Raw genomic sequence first — 18,710 nt, forward strand, 5'->3', positions numbered from 1 at the left:
GTGAATATCTATCGTGCATGATCAGATACTAAATCAGGATAGAATTCCAATGCAATACAGGGCATGTCTAAGGCATCTCTACCAACCACTATAAACCAACACACGCTACTAAAAATCACTCAAAATGATACAAATCAAATTCAAATATATTGCACTAAAGCCTGTAATAATGGTCACCTACTTTCGTTAAAAAGACAAACTGTATACAGCCAGGAACATGGAAATATGACAATACAAATATGACATTAAAACCCACTAGATTGGGTTGTCTTAGATGTGCACCGATGGAACATTATCTCTTACTAAAACGGAGTGAAAAGGGGCAACTATATGAACTGGATACCAATAGTAAGATATGTACTGTATGTGGCAATCAATCAATCAATGCTTTTGGATTGCATTGTTCCTACAGCGCCCTCCTGCGGCTAGAACAGGAATAACTACCACAGAGTGGAAACGGATGGATCCATTTACATGACAAAAGACACACTTGCTAACAAACATGTCACCTTCACTTCTTCACAAAGTCAGCAAACATCTTGGAGCACAGCTCTTTCTCTTTGTCCAAACAGTCCTTGTAGTGTCTGCAAAAATAACAATATTTTAGTTGAGTCATGTGTCGCAAGGGTGAAAAAACAATGAATGTCAGGACTATTATCTTACATGGCAAGCTTCCTTAGGAGATTGTTGATGTCGACGTCAAAAGGTTTGTTGGCCTGAGCCATCGTGAGGTAATCCTGGGCTTTCTCATAGTCAAACAACTCCAAATAGGCCTGAGGAAAACCCTCTGGTTGAAACATCTGTAGGAAGATCTCAATTGCATACACCATCGTACTCTCTCCTTGTCTCCTTCTCAAAAACCCATTGGAGGAGAAGGTAAGAGGGGAGGGACCTCTGGCTTTCTCCTCCAATGGGTTTTGAGAATGAGACAAGGAGAGAGGACGCTAGGAGAATACAATTGAGATCTTCCCTGTGACTGATTCTTTCCACAAGTGAGCTTTCACCAAACATGCAAAACTCAAATGTGTGAAAAAGGGAACATGTACGGATCATTTTCAGACGCTATTAATGCAAGGTTATCCATTAAACATATGGTCATACTAACTACACCACCTGAAAGATTTATTTTCTTACTAAATAAAGATAACATTTGTGTGGATCCCCTTCAGCTCACCTATATTTCATATCCATAGGCCAAACCATGATGCCAAAAACAATCACATATATGGTAGGCACACACATGAATATAAATTCACCCCGCCCTGAGGGTCTGACCTGACCACAGCGGAACAGAGCCTTGGTGTTGTTGGGGTCGATCTTCAGGGCCTTGTGGCCGTACTCCAGGGCTTTCAGGGGCCTGTCCAGGCGGAGCTGGGTCAACGACAGGTTGAGGTAGATGGGCAGCTGCCCCGCCACAATGCTCCTCTTCTCCTCCTCGTCCTCCGCCTTCCGATTCCCCAGCAGAGTGACCGCCTGGCCAGACATATGGAGAGGTTGTACAGTTGAAGTCGGAAGTTTACATACACTTAAGTTGGAGTCATTAAAACTCGTTTTTCAACCACTCCACATATTTCTTGTTAACAAACTATAGTTTTGGCAAGTCGGTTAGGACATCTACTGTGTGCATGACACAAGTAATTTTTCCAAAATTGTTTACAGACAGATCACTGTATCACAATTCCAGTGGGTCAGAAGTTTACATACACTAAGTTGACTGTGCCTTTAAACAGCTTGAAAAATTCCAGAAAATTATGACATGGCTTTAGAAGCTTCTGATAGGCTAATTGACATCATTTGACAAAGATTGTTCTTTTTGGAGAAATTTCCTCTGGTCTGATGAAACAAAAACAGAACTGTTTGGCCATAATGACCATCGTTATGTTTGGAGGAAAAAGGGGGATGCTTGCAAGCCGAAGAATACCATCCCAACCGTGAAGCACGGGGGTGGCAGCATCATGTTGTGGGGGTGCTTTGCTGCAGGAGGGACTGGTGCATCTCACAAAATAGATGGCATCATGAGGTAGGAAAATGATATGGATATATTTAAGCAACATCTCAAGATATCAGTCAGGAAGTTAAAGCTTGGTTGCAAACAGGTCTTCCAAATAGACAATGACCCCAAGCATACCTCCAAAGTTTTGGCAAAATGGCTTAGGGGCAACAAAGTCAAGGTATTGGAATGGCCATCACAAAGCCCTGAACTCAATCCTATAGAACTGAAAAAAGCATGTGCAAGCAAGGAGGCCTACAAACCTGACTCAGTTACAACAGCTCTGTCAGAAGGAATGGGCCAAAATTCACCCAACTTATTGTGGGAAGCTTGTGGAAGGCTACCCTGAAACGTTTGACCCAAGTTAAACAATTTAAAGGCAATGCTACCAAATACTAATTGAGTGCATGTAAACTTCTGACCCACTGGGAATTTGATGAAAGAAATAAAAGCTGAAATAAATAATTCTCTCTACTATTATTCTGGCATTTCACATTCTTAAAATAAAGTGGTGATCCTAACTGACCTAAGACATGGAATTTTTACTAGGATTAAATGTCAGGAATTGTGAAAAACTGAGTTGAAATGTATTTGGCTAAGGTGTATGTAAACCTCCGACTTCAACTGTACTTATACATCAATACGTAGAAAGTTTATCACAAAGTTCACACAAAGTTTACACTTGTACGCACACAGTAGTGCGTGTACACACTAAACGCACTCATACACACAACAGTGTGCTTGTCAAATATCACACACACGGCAGTGTGCTTATGAAACTCAACACTTACGACAGGGAACCAAAACTTAAGCATCACCATCACCCCTCTCATTCATTCACATACATGGAAAGTTGAAGTGATGCTTCATCATAAAATAGTGCTGAAACTAAAATGAAGGGGCTCATTCGAGGACATAACATTTAGGACGTGACTGACGCGTTTTTCTGACGCTACCTGCTTGTAGCGATCTTTGGCGTCCTCGAAGCGACTGTGGTTGAAGCAGCGGTTGCCAAAGCTGCGCTCTGTGTCGACCACGTTGAGGAGCATGGACAGAGGAGCCGTGTTCTGCTCCTCCTGGCGGAACAGAGGGGTTTGGGAGCGGCAGCCAACAATGTCACAACTAATCCCCAGTAAGCAGAGATGCATGACCAGAAATAGTCCCTTCAGAAAAATGTCACAACCGCAACATGTTTCTGCATCTCTATTTAACCCAATAACATATCTTAGCTCCTTCCACTAGGTAGGTTGACATTATCTGTTACAAAAAAAAACCTGGTCCTGGACGTTATCGCCACCAACCTTGAGAGATACCGCCCTGACTAAATAAAAGGCTCCTAGTGTCCTCACCGGACTCATTGCGAAGAACTCATCCACTTCGGCCGAGTCGAGGAAGTCGAGGACCTGCACCTCGTAGAGCACAGTGGCTACAGGAGGAATGAGTGGAGGGCAGCCCATCGCTCCATAGGCGTACTCAGGCAGGAAGAGAAAACGAGAGAACTCTCCCTTCCTCATGGTCAGAATACCAAGCTCAAGGCCACACAGAGTCACGTCTGTAAGGTAAGGTGTTTATGAAGCCACATATGAAAACCAGTTATCTACGAGTGCCATAGGCTATAGCTTACCTCTTCCAAGCTTCATCATTCGAGGGTACTTCAGATGGCTGGTGGTCTCAAATGGTCGGTCAGAGTACTCCAAAAATCCAGAGAAATGGACTGAAGGAATATTAGCAGGGGTTCAAATCGGCACAAAAAACATGTGGTGTGTCCCTAAGGCGTGATTGATTGCATTTTGTCCCAATAAATATACAATACATATGCTTTTGGCTACATTGTAACGTAGGGGTCTACAACCTTTTCTAGCATGAGGCTTCATTGAAAAAATTAAACATGTTGCGAGCCAGAAAAATAATTCTAGCTGTCAGAGGCACATTGTTCTTCTCTCCCCTGCAACTCTTCCCCAGGTCAGTAGTTGACATGAGAAAGTACTGCACTGTTTTCCCAAATTATGTTCTCTCAGTTTTATCTTTCCAGGTTTTAGATGCTTAGATTTTTACTCTCAAAATTACAATTGTTCATAGAGAAACAACAAAATGAAATGTTCTGAGTCCATGTCAATTGCTAAATCACATCAGAATACTACTTTTTTAGGTCTGGAATAAAACTAACAAATATATTTTTCAGTGTAATTCCCCTTTAATTGTGCATCTAGAAAGTGAGAAATGTGTCGGTCTAGAGAAGGTTCTGTACTGCTGCTGCTCATTTCATGGCAAAGTTAATAATAGATACAAATGATATACCTCCTCATGATATACACTACCGTTCAAAAGTTTGGGGTCACTTAGAAATGTCCTTGTTTTTGAAAGAAACAGTGTCTACACTGTATTTCTGATAAATTTGATGGTATTTTAATGGACAAAACAAATAGCTTTTCTTTCAAAAACAAGGAAATTTCTAAGTGACCCCAAACTTTTTAATGGTAGTGTACTTCTGCCAGGTTAGCATGCATTTAATTGACAAGGTTTTGGAGAAAGTATTTCTGTCAACCCACAAGATGGTTATCACATCAACTGGATACACACAGAGTGACAGAGAAATGCACGCACCACACAGACAGACGGGGGCATAATTGCTGGAAATGAATTGTCAGATATTGTGTTAGGTTTGGCTTTTTAAGAAGCCCCCCTCCCGTGTATATTATTTTTGCCCTAGCACTACACAGCTGATTAAAATAACCAACTCATTATCAAGCTTTGATTATTTGAATCAGCTGTGTAGCGCCAGGGCACACCCCATGGATTAGATAGTAGCTGGGAGCTTGCAGTGTCTGATACTGGTCAAATTGCATATACTTTCAGAATTGTTTGGCAAGCTACTCATAGGTGGGTTACGAACTACTGGTAGCTCACGATTGACCTCTTGGAGACCCCTGTTGTAAGGGAACCTAAAGAAAGGAGTATTCTATGAAGGTACTTGACACAGATGAATCTCTTGGTACTGGTGGGCCTTCTCCTGGTTGGACCACTTCCTTCAGGATCCCTCCATCGCCCAGGATGTCCTGCATCTGCTGGCCGAGGCGGTGGAAAGGGCTCTGACAACAATAGACACAAGTTTTAAAGTTGACACCATCCCTGACCCTTAGTTGATTGTTTTCAACCCTTCTTAAAAATTGTTTAACAAAAGGGCACAAAAAAACCGAGTTGTCAAAACACCGTTTTATATTTTAGATAAATAGCTAGTTGAAAATAAATTCTGCAAGGTGGCACATGGAGCAAAAATTATTTGGCGTGACAGAGATCAAGCTCGCAAGGCTGCAGCAGCACAATATATTTGGCTAGTCTTTGCTAGTTAGCTTGCTAGCGAGAAAACTACGCACACAGATTTCTATACATTTATTTAATACAACTTAAAGTGTAACCAATCCTCAATAGATTGGTGTATGAAACCTCCCTATTGATATGAAGGTGTGAAGTTTAGCAAATAACTGTTAACATGTGAGATCACATGATGCAACTAACTCGCTGGCGATAACTAGCGCTAGCCAGAGCCATATTTTGACACTGGCTAGCCTCCCATTCATCTCTTTACCGGAGTACGTGCCAGCGCGTTGGGATCCATAAACTGCTGAATTTTGGTCGACAGTCCGTTTGCTGACATCATTTCATCGAAAGATGATTGCAAATTTCAATTACACTGTGCTAGCATTTAACTCTATAAATAATGTAGGTAGCTTGCCGGGACAGATTTCCCACAACGAATGTAGCCAGAAGGTCATTAGGGTCACCACACGTGAGGCGCAACAGAGATTCCGGTCACAGATTTTCTAAACCCAGAGGCGTAACATCCTATAACTTCCGGGAACTTTTGCGAAACAGACCAGGCTGGATTTGAGGGTTTGAGAAGTTGAGAGCATTTAAAAAATCTTCCTTAGTTGTTAATTGTCTTGAAATCTAATGGCACAACCTATCTAAGTAGTTGAACATGGTTTTACTCCATTCTCGTGAAATGACAAACTGACACATTTGCAATTTCGTCAAAAACAACTTTATAATGGAGTGACGTTGATTTGACGGCCTGCATATGCACAGTTCGGTGCGAGACTTTTAGACCCGATGACGTGATTCTACGCATAAATTTAGCTTGCCAACGTCGCCGTGATTCGCGATCTGGGATTTCTTCAAACTGTACTGTCTTTGTTGTGGATTGCCTCTTTGGGTGCACTGATGCATTGCTATACGGAATCATTGGGATGTCACCTCATTGAAATTGACAGATTTAGTGCAGGGAGGGACATCCCAAGGATCACTGACCTTTTGACATTATTCAATCACAACCGGAAAACCATTAAGCGGTTGACATCTCCTTTTGCACAATTCTTATTTTTAGAGGTTTTTCATAGGTTTAATTATAGTCTATGGTCATAGAAAAGCCCAATGTACAAATGGAGTTTAAGTCTGTTGGGGTACTTTATTATATTTTTATCAATATAAAAAATGTCCAACAAAATATATGCACAAGAACATCAATATGTTTAATACATTTTCAAAAATATAGGTTTTTCTGATTTATAAATCCTATTAGCTTCCATTGTAGTTAAGAACTGATCCAGCATTTAGCTCATTTAGCCAATACTACTGAATACATATTTAAACTACAACAAAAGCAATAGTCCATGCTAGTAATTTGACAAATGTACAACACGCTCAATAATATTTAAAATGATACTGTCGCATGGGATTATTATATACAATTTCACAGTTGAACAAAGTTAAATCATCAGAGTATACGAAACACAAATAATTCTCCACACATACAGTTATGAGTCATTCCAAGTGTTTTCAAACTGCTTTTTGTCAGAGCAGTCTTCTCCCCCCCCCCAAAAAAACACATGCAAATCTTTCCATTACAGTTGAACTTCATATGCTAATAATGAACCTTTCCCCCTGGGGTGGGATAGTGCAGACTAATTTCCCTGTTCTAATCTAATAACTAGTGGAGGTGTTGTTAAACACCTTTAGCACAACTCTCCATAGCAAGGCATTTGCCAAAATTATAACTCACTGTTAAAGAATCAAAGATACGATAGATTGTCTGATTTTTCTAAACACGTCCAACATTTCACAATAGTAGATTGATTAGTCTTCCAAATACCAAAACACCTCCATTTTAAAGTCACCAATAACCAGTCACCAATAACCAATTAATATCTAGGTCCTCAGACAGCAATAAGAACTACAGGACTCTCGTGGCAGATTAGGGACACCAACATCCCACACACGCATGACATTAAGGTTTTATCTTATGCCTTTTGAGGCTATTGAAATTCCATCAGGAAGAAGGCATTATTTAGAAGACATTTCTTTAAATACTCTAATTAGTAGTCTGCTACACATTTGATATACTGTTAAAGGCCCAGTGCAGTCAAAAACATGATATTCCTTTGTTTTATATATACATTTCCACAATGAGGCTGGAATAATACTGTGAAAGAGCTGTCTGAAAAGACCGCCTGAAATTTCTGCCTGTTTTGGTGGGAGTTTTGGCCTTCCATGGTGTCATCACCATGGGGTAAATTAGTTAAGTTCCAAACCTCTGCCAATAATAACACATTTTCAGTTTTCCCCTCCCCACTCAAACCTCTCCCAGAGTCCTTGCAAAATTCTTGCTTGAGAAATTGCTCTTTGCTAAGAAGCTAATCGGTCAGGTACTTAATTGTTACCCGGAAATTATTTGATAGAGATCAAACACGTCTGCACTGAACCTCTAATCAGACCTAGCCTTTAAATCAGGTACTCAAGGAGCATTACACATGTACATGGGCTATAGTATATGTGGAAAATATTAGCTTTCTTTGTTGAAGAGTGCTCTGTTAAGGTAAATTCTACTGTTTGGAATGTTTAGATCTTGGGTTGGGTTTCGCTAAATGTATGCACACGTTTTCACATGCACAGAAAACACTCCTCAGAGAGAAGTGACTTGACTGACGGCCTGGCTTGTATAAACTGTCCAGGATAAAAACAAGATGGGTGACGAGATGTTTGTGAAAAGATCCAGATCTAGTCTCACGACACTGACATATCTTATTTCACCTGCTCTCTACAAACTACATGAGATGATTCATATTGTTCTTGCATGATATTAGCATAGTTATTGACAAAAGACATATCAAACGGACTAGTGTAAAATCTATTTGCGATATTGGCAATTTGGCAGTCACAGTAAGAAATGGTTTTGTTATTGTAAACAACTTAAACCAGTTACATTCAGTTCAGGCAGACCAAGTATCTGGGATAAATGGAGTCTATCCCAGCGGATATGCATTCCCTAAAACAGACACATTAATTAGTATAAGTGCATTTTCCTCATGATCAGTTTTATGGTACATTCATTAGCTATAAAACAAGATGTACAGTAGAAAGACCATTTAAATGCAAACCATTATGTTTCTCTATCATTTTAAAACATGTTCCATAAAAAGTTGCAGAGGGCTGCCAAACCATTTCAATTCCAGGCAATTTGAGAAATGCATCGTAATAAAATTGTCTCTAATTTCATATAAATTCAATTTCAATCCATTTACTGAATTGCCTAGAATTGGAATAGAATTAACCAAGATCCTCCTTAAAGCTAGAATCCTTAGTTGCTACATCCATTTAATGAATGATATATACCCATTGATTATTGAACATTATAACGTATAAATACCTCATGAGCTTAGTTTAACTTGTCATACCTCATGAGAATCCAAAATATAAGCTTGTTTTACTTCAATGTGCATAAACAATGTAAATCTAAACAAACACTGTATAGCCTTAAAACATGGTTAAAACTATAACTTTGATATCATGGATGGTCAGTCCTTAGCTCTGTCTATGAATCTGAGAGTGGTTACATTTTTCCAGGCCCATCCCTCAGCTTTATACTGAAACAGAGGCGGGGTCGCTCTTTGTTATTGTTTCAATTATGAAATCTAGCTTTTAAAACACCCCCACAAACAAAGTAAATTTGCAGAAAACAGTTGTTGTTTTTTAACTAGTAGATACCACATTTAATCAACTCGGCATTAGGAAATGAGTGTATTCAGTGCACTACGTCAGCTAAGTTAATGAGCACTCTGTTCTGGGGCACTTGCTGATAAGAGAGAGGTGGTGAGAGCCTGGGAATGGAGACATTCTGCTAAACGAGGTCAGTTCTCTTTACCCCAAACCTAATTTGGGGTAAAGTCATGGAACCAACTTCAAACAGCAAACAATTTATGACCCCCAGAGAATAAAAAAGAAGCTGCATATCTACTGTGTAGGGTTTACATTTCAGAAAAGATCCCCATTGTGGCTAATTTAAAGAACTATTAACTATTACTGTCAAGTCAATGCGTGTTCTGTTCCAGTTTTGATACAATATCTGCAAGTTAAAAGGGTAGTTTGACCATAAAAGGGCAAATGAAACCAAGCATTATCCCCTCCTTGACCCTCAAGTACTTTCAGTGAGCTACAAGCAGACTCTTGTGTTCAACCATCACACAGCTCTGTGTCTGAAGGATCGCCAATAAGACATAAGGCCTGGGTTCTATGCTTAGCAAGTGGACTGCAACCTAAAGATAGCTCTCTGGACCACAAAACCAATTAACAGAACAGCTGGTTTGCAGGTACTGAACTCTGAGTGTGACAATTGGAGGGCGCAAAACAGACCTTACCACTTCAAGTATTCCGTGCTGCACTTAATGCACCAATTTCACAACTACTGCATTGCCTGCATCAAATATTAGCACGGTCATATCCAAGCCTTGCTTGGGGGGATAAGGTTTGAAATAAACGGTTGAGGTTTTCGATATTTTGGTCTCGACACTAACACCGCTTACTTGCACTGTCAAAATGGGGCCCTGAGTGTTGCTTACCATTGGTCAAATAGCACCATTTTGGCCATTCTGTTTTGTTACGAGTGTTGTTAATCACTAGTAAAATAGCACCATTCTGGCCACTGTCTGTTTTGCTATTGATATGCATAACAGAGTAGCCTAACATGTTCCCTCTCTTACCAGGATTCAGCATTTCATTCATTGCTAGAACAAATACGTTTTTTATATTCATTGCTTGCAATTCGATGCCCTCTGTAGTATCCCCTGTGTTACTCAGCTATGGAACTCAGTTGTGTTTCTCAGCTATGGAACTCAGTTGTGTTTCTCAGCTATGGAACTCAGTTGTGTTTCTCAGCTATGGAACTCAGTTGTTTCCCCGTGCACACAAATGCAAAGACAAAAAAATGCAATATAACCTTGCATGTGTGTGGGGTTGAAAGAAACATAATCTCTACCCAATAACCTCAGAATTTGAAAAGGTACTGCTGCCCTCCCATGCAAAGTGCCAATATAGTTTGGTGTCTGACTGGCACCAATGTGAATACATGATACCTAACTCTTTTGAACAACGAAGTTATAGTACTGAAATATTGAGGTCTTGTAAAATGCTGAAAGTGTAGAAACAATAGGTTCAGGTGGCGTAGAAAAACAGAGAACCCAGAAAAGTGGAGACAGGTTATTTCTCTGGAATGCCAGCAAGAGGAAGACTGATTGAATGAGTGAGAGTGTGCATTACAGAGGAGTGTATTCTTGTAAGATATGCCATCTCTGAGCAGTGGTGGCAGCAATGCCATGTTGTCCTTGGTATCCACTGTGTCCCTCATTGTGGCCATGCATCAGGACCTGAAGACGTGCACCGCCCGTACCACGTACTGTCTGCAGATGGGGCACTCGCTCATGCGCTTGCCACACTTGCTGCAGGTGACCATGTGGCCACACTCCAGCAGCACACAGTCAATGGGAGAGTCCATGCAGATCCGACAGAGGTTCTCCTCCTGGCTCTTGGGAGCTGCAGGGTCTATGGCACAACGACATGGAAAAGAGGAGAGGTCTCTATTGAGTGTGGTCTAAATAACTCTATTTGGGTCATCTTTCATTGTTTTATATTTGGCAGGTTGCCCATAACATGTTACATTTAAGCAGTGTGGGACCAAATTTTTACTACGGATCAATGTATGATTTACATAAACTTCAAGTGTTCCTCAAATTGTGTTCCAGCCCTTTGGCAGTAAAATGGTTTTCATCACCGATTCTCTTGTCTTTTGAACTTGAAACAAGACCCTTACCTTCTTCATTTTTTGTATTTGAAACTGGAAAAAAGAAACAAAGAATTGAACTGATATTATTATTTTTTTAAATCCAGGCTAAAATTCCACATCAGTCATCCCCAGATATAATACAGTATATGCCATTTAGCAGACACTTACAGTAGCCTACAGTGAGTGCATATTTTTTAATACATGTGACCCCAGCGGGAAATCGCATCCACTTCCCTGGGATTGCTAGCGCTTTTACCAAATGAGCCTCACATGACCACATCCTGGAAATGCTCACCTAGGTTCTGGAGGTCCTTCTGGTCGTTGTAGAGGCGGGTGACCCTCTCCATCAGTTCCCACTTCTCGCAGCAGCCTTTGTAGTTGACAAAGTTGCGGGCCAAGATCTCCTTGAGCTGGCGCACGCTCAGGCCCTCGATATCCTCCACGCGGCTCAGGTCAGACAGAGAGGCTCTGCGGCCGGGCATCAGGGTCTCCTCGCTGTCCGATGACTGCAGGAACAGGACAACCATGGAGGTGGGTCAGAATAGTAATGTGTATTTTGTCTGGTCTCTTTTACTTTTGTCTGGCCAGTGTATATTTTGCCACATCTTTGAGTTTGTCAACAACAGTGGTATGCTACATTTTAAAACATGGATTTTTTTTGGAATCATAATAACATTGTATTTTGTGTGGTCTTTGCATGTCTCTGCTGCTGTCTGACATCGATTATCCTCTTGGTGGTCGTAGGCATCCCTCCATCTAACAGCTACTGATTAATCAATCCCAAAACCTTGAGCTTAGTGTTTACCTCTTCGTCCTCATCATCCTCCTCCTCCTCCTCATCAGAGATCTGCTCTGACTCTGCCTCAGGGGCTGATTGTTCTGGCTGCTCTGGGCTCAATGTGTCTGGGCTGGTAGGGCCCTGTGTCTGGGGAGGGGACGGTGTGTCTGGGGAGGGGACATTGTTGTGAGCCCCGGGCTGGGAGGACACGGTCTCACTGCTTCTGCTGGTGCTGGGGGTCTGCTGGCCCAGGACCAGCTCAACCAGCTCCTCCTTTTCCCGGCATGTCTGGGTGGGCACCTCGTGCAGGTGGAGGTAGTCACGCAGCTCCCGCACCTAGTGTTTGGGGTTATTGTTGAATTTCATCTGACACACACTATTTATATTTTTCCTACTCCTCTTGTGTAAAAAAAAAACTAAACTACATTACCATGCTTATAATGCAGTTACTAATGTACTCATGTAACATCGTGTCATCATGACAACATCTTAATACAATTTGGTAACTAGTGTAATTAAAGTGTTATTACACAGATAAGAGTAATAGAATGAAAAGTGTTACTGCTTTAGCTTTCACCTGACTTAGCTACAATATATGTAGTTTGACGTGTAGCTTAACCCAATGCATTTGTCCTTGTTTATTTGCCATTAAAATAAAAAATACAAAAAGAAAAGAAAAGAAAAGCGGCACACCTTGAGTCTCATCAACTGGGCGCGGTCGAAGAGGGTTCCGTGAAATCGCTGACATGTGTGGCAGAGGCGCGGGCGTGGCGGCTCCAGCTGCACCGAGCAGCGGCCACAGAAGTTCTTCTTGCAGTCCACACAGACATGCTGGGGTAGGGAGAAAGGAGGACAAGACACGGTGAGGGTGAAACTCTTACCAAGAAATGAACGATCACTGAAAGAATAACACTCCGGTGTGTGTGCGCCGCACAGCCTTTTGTTCCAGCTGAGCACTAGACTAGAACCTTATTGTTGAGAAGTTGAATCAAAAGTGTTCGCCAAAGATGCGGTTAAGAGGTCAGTGGAACTTGACCAAAACATTAGAAACGACATGGAAACGCGTGGAGGAAAGATGCCATGGGGGAAAAGATCCCGAATTTCCTGATTGTCCCCCCAAACAAAATTAGCCTACATTTAGGCTATTGTTTATACAGTATGTGTATTTCACACTATGTTGATGTAAAAATCAGAGTACAATGCTTGTCAACACCAATACATGTTCATGTCATCGTCACCAATCAACTGCATTGCAGTTAAATACAACTTTGACTACCACCACAATTTCTCTATGCTAGCTATGCTACCAGCTTATACGAACAGGAGTTAGCGTTTAGCAGTCACTTCTTCTAAACCTGAAAATGGACTACTTCTAAATGTTATGCAGCGAAAACTGCCAATATATCAAAATAAAATGTAGTAACCACATTGTGGGCCTGTTACAATACATCAATCATGACGGATTTGACGAATATTCACTTTGTTAGATGAGATTTGTTGAATGTGTGCCAATCCGGCGTCCTCCTGTCCCCCACGGTCTGCGTTCCATTACCTCTTTACCGCATCTATACTGTAATAAATCCTATTCAAAAACTTCTCACAAAAATAACTAACCTCTGGCCCACAGCTCTTGGCAAATTTATAGCAAAGATGAGATTTTACCTCCATGTAAACTGGTGATGTAAGTAGGGCTGACCCCAATTAGTCGACTGGTAGATAGTTTGGTCGATAGGCTGTTGGTTGACTGATATTTTTTTTTGTCAAGCAGTAGCAAATATATATAAAACAGTTTATGGCACGAGACACCTGTCTGATTCGCGCCCATCTCAGTGAACTAATCCATTGCGGAGGCCGCGTGGATGGCACAGTCCAAGAAGAAGAAGGGGAGTGTGGCTAAGATGCACAACACAAGTCTCGCTCCCGACAATTTGTGCACGTTCATTGTTTCATAACCTCATTTTGTGAATCGTTTGCCTTGATTGTTAGTGTCTATCAATTCCCCATTACATATAACCAGTAGTAGCCTACATTTACCAATAATTCCTAATTTACAATGTTTGTATGGTTATGGTAATTTCTGTTAATGCATTCAATATATTATTAGTCCAGTCTTTTACCGTTCTCATTGTCAGAGTGGACACGTTGTTTGCAGAGCCCACAACCTATGCTACACTTGTGAGAAACAAGTTTTGGTTTATTTCCTTCCATTTACGAGTTTTGTCAATTTAGTCCATTGTCTTTTGTTTGAAGTACTACTGTCAAATGTTGAGTAAGGACACGCACCTGATTACGCATAGAAGTAGGCCTATAGGCTACCTGGCCTGCGCACAAATGTAGGCATATAAATGTTCTCATTAGGGGATCTGAAAGTATTTCTGATTGGCTTAACGCACCACGACCAACGAGCTGTGGAGCTTCTCAAAGTAATGCTTTCTTCCCCTCAAACAGCAAGCAAACAAAGTCTATTTTTACATCAATCGAGAATGATAATATTTCCTCAATGTATTAGAAAAATCTTTCCAGCTCTCCCTTTCGATAACCACTTGGTGTGAAGGGGAACAAGGTCATGCTCTGTTCGAGTGGAAACGTCATAAAATAGATCTACCTGATGAGATCTTATACAGCTGTGTCTGTCCCGAGCTCACTGGTGCAGGAAATTCTGAGTGCCCAAAATATTTTATACAATGTTGCAAGTTTGCTAGCAAGTGCTTCAGGCTGGACACAACTAGTTGATACAATGTTTCAAGTTTGTTGCAGACAGGCCATGTGTAGCCAATGTGATTTATAGGATATTTATTTTTTAATCAGGATATTTTCTACCTGCAGGCTGCAATGTTTTTATTTGTTGGCTTTATGTAGGCTATTTTTACATCGTTGGCATTGGCAATACTTTTAGGTTTGTATCATTTTCATTTAGAACTTTGATTAACCACATGACAATGATTTTGAGATTCAAAGGCGTTATAATAAATTAAATTAAACTGTTCCACGAAAATTGGCATATGAAAACCATAAGCGGCAAGCAGATCGGTAGAAATGGTAAGATAAATTGGCATTCCACATGAGAAAGGTTGCCGACTCCTCGTGTAGCCTATTACCGGCAACTTCAAGAGAGTAATGGCAGAGTCTACGAAAGCCAGCAGGAGGAGGATGGTCGTTTTTCTCTTCATCTCTGGCTCCCTCTTGAGTAATTTGTGTCTTATTTCATCAAACAGCATCAGACAAAAATACAGTTGATTTTATTAAAACACATAGGATGTGTATATATATATGGAAAAATACACGTTTCAAAATGTCAGCCACTTGATTGGTCGAAAGAACAGACAACTTTCGGGCGACCAAGATCCCCCCCCCCCCCCCCCCAGTCGGGATAGCCCTAGATGTAAGTACAGTAATAACAAGCAAATAAACACGTGGCTGTTGTTTACTTTGCAGGTGAGATTGTGTGTGGCAACTGGCAGGCAAACATGTCAGGAGGGCAAAGCCTGTTGGGTGAGAAAAACCCAACCTACTCTACCGTTCAAAAGTTTGAGGTCACTTAGAAATGTCCTTGTTTTTTAAAGAAAAGCATTTTTTTTGTCCATTAAAACCACATCAAATAGATCAGAATTACAGTGTAGACATTGTTAATGTTGTAAATGACCATTGTAGCTGGAAACAGCTGAATTTTTATGAAATAGTTACATAGGCGTACAGAGGTCCATTTTCAGCAACCATCACTCCTGTGTTCCAATGGCACGTTGTGTTAGCTAATCCAAGTTTATCATTTTAAAAGGCTAATTGATCATCAGAAAACCCTTTTGCAATTATATTAGCACAGCTGAAAACTGTTGATCTGATTAAAGAAGCAATAAAACTGGCCTTCTTTAGACCAGTTGAGTATCTGGAGCATCAGCATTTGTGGGATCGATTACAGGCTCAAAATGGCCAGAAACAAAGAACTTTCTTCTGAAACTCGTCAGTCCATTCTTGTTCTGAGAAATGGCTATTCCATGCGAGAAATTGCCAAGAAACTGAAGATCTCGTACAACGCTGTGAACTACTCCCTTCACAGAACAGCGCAAACTGGCTCTAACCAGAACAGAAAGAGGAGTGGGAGGCCCCGGTGGACAACTGAGCAAGAGGACAAGTACATTAGAGTGTCTAGTTTGAGAAACAGACGCCTCACAAGTCCTCAACTGGCAGCTTCATTAAATAGTACCCGCAAAACACCAATCTCAATGTCAACAATGAAGAGGCGACTCCGGGATGCTGGCCTTCTAGGCAGAGTTCCTCTGTCCAATGTCTGTGTTAATTTGATCATCTTAATCTTTTATTTTTATTGGCCAGTCTGAGATATGGCTTTTTCTTTGCAACTCTGCCTAGGCCAGAATCCGCGAGTCGCCTCTTCACTGTTGACGTTGAGACTGGTGTTTTGCGGGTACTATTAATTTCTCAGAACAAGAATAGACTGACGAGTTTCAGAAGAAAGTTCTTCGTTTCTGGCCATTTTGAGCCTGTAATCGATCCCACAAATGCTGATGAGACAGATAATCAACTAGTCTAAAGAAGGACAGTATTATTGCTTCTTTAAATCAGATCAACAGTTTTCAGCTGTGCTAACATAATTGCAAAAGGGTTTTCTAATGATCAATGAGCCTTTTAAAATTATAAACTTGGATTAGCTAACACAACGTGCCATTGGAACACAGGAGTGATGGTTGCTGATAATGGGCCACTGCACGCCTCTGTAGATATTCCATAAAAAAATATCAGCAGTTTCCAGCTACAAAAGTCATTTGCAACATTAACAATGTCTACACTGTATTTCTGATCAATCTGTTATGTTAATGGACATTTTTTTTTTGCTTTTCTTTCAAAAACAAGGACATTTCTAAGTGAGCCCAAACTTTTGAACTGTACATCTGTTAGTGATTTAAACAGCCCTCAACTTCCTGCTTTGATTGATTCAGAAATACAGTCACTATTGTAGAAGTGTCGACTAGTGCTGTATTTGACAATCCAGAATGTGAGCATCACTGTGTTCTAAGACTGACTAGTACAGGCCCAGTTACTGATATAGTGAATCTGTGAATCATAAAAGTCTAAATTCTAGTAATTCTGTTGACAAGCAAATCTGTTACTTTGGAGTCTGTAGCAGCACATCTGTATCAAATCCTCTTGGATCTATGCTGTTCCAGAGTTTCAAGTCACACTCTGCTACCCACATTTCAGACGAGAGCTGGCCAGCCGGCCCTCCTTTACAATATTAATCAGGCTATTACCCATTGGTTCAGTGCCTCTTACCTTTATAGCGATGGTGTCAAAATGGCCTCCGCAGGCCTTGCACAAAAGTTCGGGAGAGATCGGGGATTGGCTGTTGCCCGAGTTTGTGTAGGCCTGGCGCCATGAGCTGCCGTTTTCTTCCACTGTGGCGGTGGGTTCCAAACAGGACCAGCTACAACAGGATGTCCACATGCTCCTGCCTGTTCACACAAAATACATACCCAGGAAATTACATCACTTTCTCATGGAATTAGAATCTTAATTCTAACTCTACGGACTTACATCACAAAAGATGCCTAGTAGGGAAATTGAATTGCAGAATAGTGTAGCATTGCTTTCAGATTAATTATGTAGATGTGTATGTACTGTAATCCCATTCTGTATTACCTGAAATGTTTACATTTGGAACAATCAACATTGAAGGGGCAATATTTCACTCTCTAAATAAATAATATAATCAAACCCAAGATTATAAAGACTTTGTATTACATTCCTTTTGCTGCAATCAAGTGCCGGAGATTCTATCAGTGGTGCGCAGGGGAATGATTGTACTCAAATAGGACAGAGCCAAGAAACCTTCAGCCATCATTTCAAATTTTTAAGTAAAGCACAACCTGAAATGAATTAAATGAAAACAACTGATAGCCTGTGGACTTTAATTCACTGAAAAAAACTCACAATTTCAACACAACTCTTAGCTACATTCAGAGCTGTTTCCATTATGGCCTATAATTTGCTCCTACGCTCGGACTGAATCACAGTAGGAGCAAACAGGAACAAATGTATGATCAGATCGGTGGCCAACTGAGTTCAGGAACAATGAGAGTGCTGTGTGTCATTGTTATCAGGGCTAGAATTATGCATGCCTGATACTCTCCCTCAGTTAAAAGGGGCCAAATGGGGAAGTTAGAAAATCGAGACTTCTTAACTGTTAAAATGTATGTGTGAGGTGAATGCTGATAGCCTATACATACAGTATAAAATGTAGCTTGGAAACATAATGAATGTATCTTTCATATTAGTGAGAAATAAAATGTTTTTTAAGGTTAAATTACTACACACCTTTATACGGAGAAGGGTTTTCGATAGCTATTGTAGTTTAAGCCTACAGTGTGTTGTCATTTTCAAATAAACTTTGGTCCATTGCCTCTAACTTAATCATAGATCATACTACTGATCTTGTGTTAACTTAATCCCACTTCCTGGATTTTATTTACAACCATTACTAGCTGTATTTGATTTTAACGCTAAAACGTCGGTGGAAATTACGATGCGCCTGCAGTTTCTGTTTCTGGCAATAGTTTGAAGTTCTATTCCTGATATGAAAATGCGGCATGTTGTTTACCAACGGAACTGTAACAATGTATCAACTCTGTGGCTCTCTAAAAGAAACCTGTCGACAAGTTTATAACATGAAAATGCTTACCTGTCGACAGGTAGGCCTACGCACAGAAAATTGTTGTGTGGCCTTTTAGAAAATTCTACGAGAAATACAGGCTACCAAGAGACTTTTCTGTAACAGCAAACTCCAGGAAGAACCCGACACAGCAACATTCCCCAGCGCT

The 18,710-nt window shown here is 40.7% G+C and overlaps 2 protein-coding genes across 2 annotated transcripts; both read right to left on the reverse strand.

Annotated features, from left to right (window-relative positions):
* Positions 1-511: 511 nt before the first annotated feature.
* Positions 512-5,645, reverse strand: LOC120043861 (inactive peptidyl-prolyl cis-trans isomerase FKBP6-like). Its single transcript, XM_038988465.1, has 8 exons — positions 5,577-5,645; positions 4,962-5,079; positions 3,615-3,704; positions 3,340-3,542; positions 2,947-3,066; positions 1,276-1,473; positions 664-773; positions 512-584 (listed from the first exon to the last, which is right to left on the reverse strand). The coding sequence occupies exons 1-8, from the start codon at positions 5,643-5,645 to the stop codon at positions 512-514; spliced, it is 981 nt and encodes a 326-aa protein (XP_038844393.1).
* Positions 5,646-6,459: 814 nt separating this feature from the next.
* Positions 6,460-18,672, reverse strand: LOC120031121 (E3 ubiquitin-protein ligase rififylin-like). Its single transcript, XM_038976708.1, has 7 exons — positions 18,572-18,672; positions 17,167-17,345; positions 12,574-12,711; positions 11,908-12,216; positions 11,398-11,608; positions 11,130-11,153; positions 6,460-10,861 (listed from the first exon to the last, which is right to left on the reverse strand). Exons 2-7 carry the CDS (start codon positions 17,335-17,337, stop codon positions 10,680-10,682), a joined length of 1,035 nt encoding a protein of 344 aa, XP_038832636.1. The 5' UTR covers positions 17,338-17,345; positions 18,572-18,672; the 3' UTR covers positions 6,460-10,679.
* Positions 18,673-18,710: the final 38 nt, after the last annotated feature.

The sequence above is a fragment of the Salvelinus namaycush genome, chromosome 3, assembly GCF_016432855.1.
Source record: "Salvelinus namaycush isolate Seneca chromosome 3, SaNama_1.0, whole genome shotgun sequence".
In the NCBI taxonomy this organism is placed as follows: domain Eukaryota; kingdom Metazoa; phylum Chordata; class Actinopteri; order Salmoniformes; family Salmonidae; genus Salvelinus; species Salvelinus namaycush.

Excerpts from the sequence above, each read along its gene's own strand:
- LOC120031121 (XM_038976708.1), bottom strand. The coding sequence starts at position 17,337 with ATGTGGACATCCTGTTGTAGCTGGTCCTGTTTGGAACCCACCGCCACA. Across the intron at positions 12,217-12,573 it reads CCCAGTTGATGAGACTCAAG|GTGCGGGAGCTGCGTGACTA; the intron begins GTGTGCCGCTTT and ends CCCAAACACTAG. Across the intron at positions 10,862-11,129 it reads AAATACAAAAAATGAAGAAG|ACCCTGCAGCTCCCAAGAGC; the intron begins GTAAGGGTCTTG and ends GTTGTGCCATAG.
- LOC120043861 (XM_038988465.1), bottom strand. The coding sequence starts at position 5,645 with ATGTCAGCAAACGGACTGTCGACCAAAATTCAGCAGTTTATGGATCCC. Across the intron at positions 5,080-5,576 it reads ACGCGCTGGCACGTACTCCG|AGCCCTTTCCACCGCCTCGG; the intron begins GTAAAGAGATGA and ends TATTGTTGTCAG. Across the intron at positions 3,543-3,614 it reads AATGATGAAGCTTGGAAGAG|ACGTGACTCTGTGTGGCCTT; the intron begins GTAAGCTATAGC and ends CTTACCTTACAG.